This window comes from Pseudoliparis swirei, unplaced genomic scaffold, assembly GCF_029220125.1.
Source record: "Pseudoliparis swirei isolate HS2019 ecotype Mariana Trench unplaced genomic scaffold, NWPU_hadal_v1 hadal_116, whole genome shotgun sequence".
In the NCBI taxonomy this organism is placed as follows: Eukaryota; Metazoa; Chordata; class Actinopteri; order Perciformes; family Liparidae; genus Pseudoliparis; species Pseudoliparis swirei.
The window spans coordinates 4,048-10,628 of NW_026613352.1; the positions used below are offsets into that span (position 1 = coordinate 4,048).

Sequence of the window (6,581 nt, forward strand, 5' to 3'; positions counted from 1 at the left end):
GGGAGGGAGGGAGGAGGGCGGCGGGATCTCGAGCATGCGCAAAGACGCAAAGTCCAGTTCCGAATCGAATTCAGAGTTACATGCCGCGAGAGTCGAATTATCAACTGGATCGGACCGAGCTATCCAGGGGTGTTAATCGGATCGAAGTCGGACCGCACATAGTCCGACAAAGGTGTTTACATGAAACGGATAATTCGATTTCAGTCCGACTAAGCCAATAATTCGATTGTATGTAAACGCATGTAAACGCACTCCACGTGTGATCCTTTCTGCATTTTCTTCCTCTTTTTTTTCTTTTTTCTCGGTGTATTTACAGTTGCCTCGTTTCCAGAGTCCAGCTTAATGTCAAACCACCAACATTGTGCTAACCAGGTAACTGTTGGTCTGACCCACAAGGTAACCCGCTGCACAGCACGGCCATGGAGGACGATCTGAAGGTCCCGGAGTTGAGTCGGATGAACGGAGCCAAAGCTGGGAAAAAGGAAGTTCCTCAGACGGCGAAGACCTCTGTAGTGCAGCGTGGAGCTGCCGTGAAGAGGAAGGAGACGGAGCAGGATGAGGAGGAGGAGGAGGAAGAGGAAGAAAAGATGAAAAAGAGGAGCAGGAGGATGACTGGAGGGACGAGGTGATTTCACTTTTCAGTCGACCATAAGGATAATACACCATTCACAAAGCGCGTGATGAATGATATAGGTCTATAAAGACATTGCTTTTAAATAAGATGTGGAACATTATTGAACAAAATAGTATTCATACATCATTACAGATGTAACAGGTGACATTAATGGTTATTGTGATTAAATGAGCCATATTGGCATAAATAATAAATGCAAATACAACAGTGAATCAGATATATCACTTTGTAACTAATTAGTTACATGGTTAACTGTATTCTATCGTAATACTGGAGAGAGACCGAGACCCATACCAACACGTCAACTCGTATACAAGACAAATTTATACATTCATCAATTCATAATTTTCCCCTCATGCAAGGAAAAAATAAACCCATTTCAAGTCATTAATTACATTTATATATATATATGATTATGGTAAAAACGGAAGAAAAGTAAGAAGAGGCAATAGCCCTTTTCAGAAAAAAGAAGACAAACAAAATACTTGCCGCGGACGTTTCTACTCCGTTAACCAATATTCTTTCTGCCCATCAAGTTATTCCTCTTGTCTCTTGTGTCCCAAATAAGGCCGGGGGACAATCAACAGACGAAGGAAGGCAAGAAGAGAGGGAGTGAAACAGGAAGTGGAAAGTCCAGTGACGCTGCACCGAAGGTAAGGAAGTGAACAATTACTGTCTCCAATAACGAGGGCAGCGTCGATAGTATGCCACAGTTATGCTAATAAGGTCACAAAAACTTCTTGGATGACTCGTTGAGAACATGTCGAGACAATGTTCTGTTTGTTTATTCCCCCGGGAGAAACCTGACGCTGCCCAGAAGAGAGTTCTGTCGTCTGATGAGGAGGAGGGGGATGAAGATCGGAGTTGGGTATGGACTGACTTTACCAGATTGTTGCAGCCAGGGATCTCGCATCCAGAGAAACGAGGCGTTTGTTTTCAACTCTGTATTCGTCTTTGTCTTCATGTTGTCTCATTCAGAAGCCAAGTCCGAAGAAGGCCACGGCTTTACGTTTGGGAAGAAGCAGAAAGTCTTCGTCTAAGGGGCCGAAAACTAGAACGTCTTCATCAGGTCAGGGGGACGAGCAGCAACCCTGTTAAAGGACCGTTTGGCCTCCGAGGGTTAGAGAAGAACATGGTGCATTAAGTGTGAACCCAGGAGATGGAAAGCGTATGTTGTCTTCCTGACAGACCCAGGCTGGCAATTCCAGTCTTAATGCTAAGCTAAGCTAAACTGACAGCTACTTAAACAGTATCAATCTTCTCATCTCACTCTCAGCAAGCGATTTATTGGTTAAAGGTTAAATCCAGACTTCTTCATTGTTTGTCGGTGTATTTATACCTTTCTTTTTTTGCATAAAGTGGACTTTTAAAAGTTGCCTTTTCTTTATACACTATTTTATATAATATGATGTACAAAAATCATTCTAACTGAACATTGGGTTTTGGAAATCTGTTATTGGGTGAACAGTCATTTTATTTTATTTGCCAAGAGAAAGATGTTTTTTGAACTACTTAACTTTCCGTGTGAAGGCAGTGCCCCTGCAGAGCCAGAGGAGGCTAGCAGAGAGAAACAGAGGAGGAGCAGACATGATGGAGGCAGAGGAACAGAGTCCGAGGTGGTGCTGGATGCCTTCTTGGAGTTCTGTGACCAGTACAGGTAAACTAAGACACAAGAAGCCTGTGACCTAACCTTGCACAGTGTGTTTACGTGTGTGTGTGTGTGTGTGTGTTTGTGTGTTTCAGAGAGTCTGTGGAGTCTAAAGCAGTCAAACTGGCCATTGATTCTTTCTCCTCCAATGTGAAAGAGCAGCTGCTGGAAAAGGTGAGACTCCACCAACTCTACTTAAATTGCGATATTCCGATAAATGTGAAGATACAAACTATAACATCATATTTTAAAACAGAAGCGAGTAATACTGATTCATGTCCAAATGTGTTCGCTGGTATGTTTTTCTTTTACAGATCTCTAATTCCAAGGAGTTCAAGGTTCTAAAGAGAGACAACGCCAAGGTAACTATAGCAACCAGCCGTTGGCCACGCCAGAGGCCCGAGGGATGGCGATAGTGTGACCATTCTGATCATCATTTGTGGGTTTTTGGTCAGTCGTTGTGCCACTGTGGTCCACACGGAAATATCTGAACAGCTATTGGACGACACTCATGTTGACGTGCCGGTGTTTGCTCAAAGCACCGCCAAGCACCGCCGTTACGGAGCACCGATAGCAGCCTGGACTAACTTTTGCTTTCGCTCTTGTTGCCGTGTGTCAGGTGGCCGCTTCCATCCGCACAAAGACACAGAGACTGCTGGATGCCAAATATGAGCTGATGAGGTGAGAGGCGGTTCAGATGCACAACACACACCAGTTGTTGTTTTTTCTACAAACTCAGTTTACCCCAAAAGATATTTACTGTTAGTCTATAGACTAAAGGACTTTTGAAAAAAAGTCACGAGTTTTTAAAACATCCGCTAAATGCTCTATTGACACAAACAAATGTGTTAAAACCTATTATTTAAAACCTCCGTTCCCCATCCTGCTTATATCCCTTTACGCGGCGTGTGGTTGGTCAGGGCGGAGAGGGAGACGTGGCTGATGCAAAAGGATAAAGCCGAGCTGAAGGTCCGGCTGGCCGATCTGAGACGAGGCCAAGCCTTTCTGCAGGACTTCAGAGAGCTCAGCAGACGATACCTGGACTACCGACACAAACACCCCAAAGAAAAAGAGACGGTACACACACACACACACACACACTCTATTCAGGTGAATATTGACCTGAAAAATAATGGAAATCATAACCTAAATTATTGTATGGTTACTTGTGTCTTGGCCATAGGTACAACTTTGGCTATACAAACTCCTTTTTTCCTAATTAGATGTTTTTTGGCGTACTGCTTCCTGTTCTCCTCCCTTCCAGTACGGGGCGTCCAGCTTGCCCGCTCTGCTATTGGAGGCCAAGCATATTCAGACCGCACAGCACAGCTGACCAGAAAGCAACACAAAAAAAGTCTGGAGAAGAACAAGACTCTGAAATAGCGCTCCACGCCATACCTTACTCAAAATGTCCACAGGTTAAGGGCTCAAAGACTACACAGAGCCACACTGAGGCCGTATTAAAGCCTAATCCAGGAAACGGCTTCACATTTTGGGTTGAATGTTGTGGTTCAGATTTTATTATGTATATATGTATGCAAAAGAGTTCCTGTCCATCCAGATAAAAAAATAAACAAAACTGTAAATACAACAAAACTGGTTTGGTGTTGAATGCTTGAAGTCAAATTGTTTCCCTTATTCTAGTTAAATATTTATTCGGAGGAATTCAAAGTGTAATTAAATACTGGGTTTTCAGTTTCTCTTTAAACATTGAACGGGTCCTTTCAGTTTTCTAAGCCAATCAGCTGTTCCCCTTGGTCAAGGTGCGCCTGAGGATTTGTTTACGCTTCAGCCCCGCCCACACGGGGGAGCCGCGTCCCTGATTGGCTGAAAGTTTCACGTCCTGTACTTTGAACAACTTGACATTTCCTTGAACTCATAGTGCGGACGGGGACTCGACAGAACCATTACGACGCCGTTTCTACCACCGTCTCTCAAAAGAGGTATGTTTATTATTGCGATTTAAAAAATAAATCATTATCAAAAATGACACTTTGACAGAGTGGAAGACAAATACACGACTGTATTGTTTCCTGTAAGTTCTCATAGCGCGAGCTTCCTTCACAGGTAACGCCCATTAACGTAACCGAGGATTTGACAAGACTAACTAGGTATATATATGCTAGGTTAATTCAATTATTATTATTAAATCAACGTAAGTTACCTGTACATGTTACATTTCAAGTCCATCAACCTCTTGACTAATTCGCACAACCCGTTTGAACAGAAAGCAGTGCGATCCTGAACGTTACACCCTGATTGTACTGCAGGAAACATGTTATGACATGTCGTTATAACTAATATGTGACAAATACAAAATGGGCTGACGGTACTAGTGAACCGTGTGGGAACACCGTATGAATCCTCCTGACCCTTCTTCTGTCCTCAGGCTGCTGCTCCCGCTGATTGAGGATAAAGGACGCGTTAACGTTATTGACTTCCTCATTGTGGTTTCGCTATGAGCTGGCGTTACGTCATAAGTGAACAGTGTCGGATGTTCCTTCCTCTCCGGTAGGGAGGGATGGGTGGATGCTCCACTTTAATCTGGTGTCATTGCTCTTTGCTTGAAAGATATAAATAAAGCACTTCCTGTGTTCAGCACTCAAACGACACACACACTGTGTGTGTGTAAAAACCAAGCAGCCAAAGTGTTCAGAAAGGGGTTGTTCTAAACGGCAGTTTTGTTGTTTTATGCTGAATCCCAGGAAATGGAAGGTGGTTGTTTTCATCTTGGGGGTGATGTTTCTACTTTCACCAAATGGATGTAGAGCGACACTTAATACGGTCTGATCGTTTTAATGCCTGCAGGAACATGGCTGATGGAGACCGGCGGAGGAGTGACGGGGACACTGTGGACGCCTTGTCATTTTTGTCAAAGAGGTAATTATTGTACACAGATGACTGTCTGACCACCCTGAAGCTGTCAGCTCAAGGAGTTCTTCGCCTACGCGAGGAGTTGGATCACACTGTACCCTTTGACCCTTTAGAGTCGCCGACGATTTGTTTGTATATAGACCCCTAGATGTAAGTGTCAACCTTTTCTTTCTGCCTTTTCTTTCTCTTCAACATTCGTTGTTCCGTTTGCCACGGTGTCGGCTATAAAACCGTTGGCCTACGTTGTTTAATTTGACTAGAAGGTTCTTGTGAAAGAGCAATTACTGATTTGAAATGTCTCTCTGAGCTGTCTCCAAAATATTTGCTGATGGAGCCAAACGAGTTGCAAACAGGTTTTTGAATCATTGCACAGTGTGTTTACAAATCTGCGTGTGTGTGTTTCTGTGTGTGTTCAGGTCAAATGCAGAGCCCGAAGGCAGCAGTAAGACAGCAGGCTCTGACCCCTACCTCTACAAGATGGACTATCCCTGCATCGGAACCTGTCTGATCATCAACAATAAGAACTTCCACAGTAGCACAAGTAACTACAGCTGCACACACACACACACACACCTACCTGTTTCTTTGGACAAATATTCTGTGGATGTAATAACTCATATTATAATAATAAGGGCTCAGCTGAGGAAGGTTCAGAACCGAAGCTGCGTTCCAAATCTTCATACTTTTTCTTTTTAATATCAGTAAATACTGCAGCTGCTCTTCTGAAGTATGTCCGTTTGCATGCAGGATGCCACTTCTTCCTCATAACCATCCACTTTGATCCCCTTGCTTAATCTATCTGCTGCGCAAAGGATTGTGGGTCAGAACAGCCAGAAAGGTATGCTGCGACCAGAACATCCTGGTACTTCTGGCATGCGGCTTTGGGCATCCAATGTATCGTGACAGAGTAAATAGTAGTGGTGTGGGTGTGACCTGGATGCATCTACTTGGCCGTGGTGAGAGGTAATTATCCTCACGCTCAGGAAGGAAGGAATGGTCCTTCAATGCAACCTTTCTCGTCTCCTTTAGTACAGAGTACACTGGACCATCCTTTACGAAAGGAAAGGAGATAATGGCATTTAAAGACTCAGCTGACCCTCAGCGAAAGGGCGCTTGATGATGCACTAAAGTGGAAGTGCAGTCAGATTCTTTTAACCCTCCTGTTACCTTTGGGGTCAATTTGACCCCATTCAATGTTTAACACCTCTAAAAAAATGATTGGCGTCATGTTTTTTGCTTCATATTTCATGACTTTTCCTAATTTATTGGGGACAAATGGAAAAACCTAAAATTCACATGATGATATGTTTTCAATGTCCTGAACACAACTTGTACCCATCGGTGTTCTTTGGGGTCAATTTGACCCCAGGCTGTTTTTCACTGTGTAAAACATATAAGAAATATCAACTTTTTTATTTATTTAAA

The 6,581-nt window shown here is 43.4% G+C and overlaps 1 protein-coding gene and 1 long non-coding RNA gene across 7 annotated transcripts in view; both read left to right on the forward strand.

Annotated features, from left to right (window-relative positions):
* The window catches only part of LOC130191497 (centromere protein U-like), a 5,664-nt gene extending 1,693 nt beyond the window's left edge, over positions 1–3,971 (forward strand). For 2 of the 4 annotated variants that reach the window (XM_056411112.1, XM_056411111.1), the window contains 10 exons: positions 397–625; positions 1,203–1,287; positions 1,434–1,502; positions 1,613–1,703; positions 2,165–2,291; positions 2,378–2,456; positions 2,597–2,644; positions 2,902–2,963; positions 3,203–3,359; positions 3,506–3,971. In XM_056411112.1, the coding sequence (XP_056267087.1) occupies positions 397–625; positions 1,203–1,287; positions 1,434–1,502; positions 1,613–1,703; positions 2,165–2,291; positions 2,378–2,456; positions 2,597–2,644; positions 2,902–2,963; positions 3,203–3,359; positions 3,506–3,847 (1,289 nt within the window). In that variant the 3' untranslated portion in view covers positions 3,848–3,971. Of the gene's footprint in view, positions 1–316; positions 626–1,202; positions 1,288–1,433; positions 1,503–1,612; positions 1,704–2,164; positions 2,292–2,377; positions 2,457–2,596; positions 2,645–2,901; positions 2,964–3,202; positions 3,360–3,505 lie in introns of all 4 variants that reach the window. The other 2 variants (XM_056411114.1, XM_056411113.1) reach the window with 2 other exon arrangements.
* A 163-nt stretch (positions 3,972–4,134) lies between these two features.
* Positions 4,135–5,807, forward strand: LOC130191498 (uncharacterized). Of its 3 annotated transcripts, none has more exons than XR_008831229.1 (3): positions 4,135–4,225; positions 5,091–5,162; positions 5,573–5,807. It is a non-coding gene; the product is annotated as an uncharacterized LOC130191498 (long non-coding RNA). The 3 variants fall into 3 exon arrangements; XR_008831230.1 differs by having other exon boundaries at positions 4,197–4,225; positions 4,672–5,162; XR_008831231.1 differs by lacking the exon at positions 4,135–4,225 and adding an exon at positions 4,348–4,393 and having other exon boundaries at positions 4,672–5,162.
* Positions 5,808–6,581: the final 774 nt, after the last annotated feature.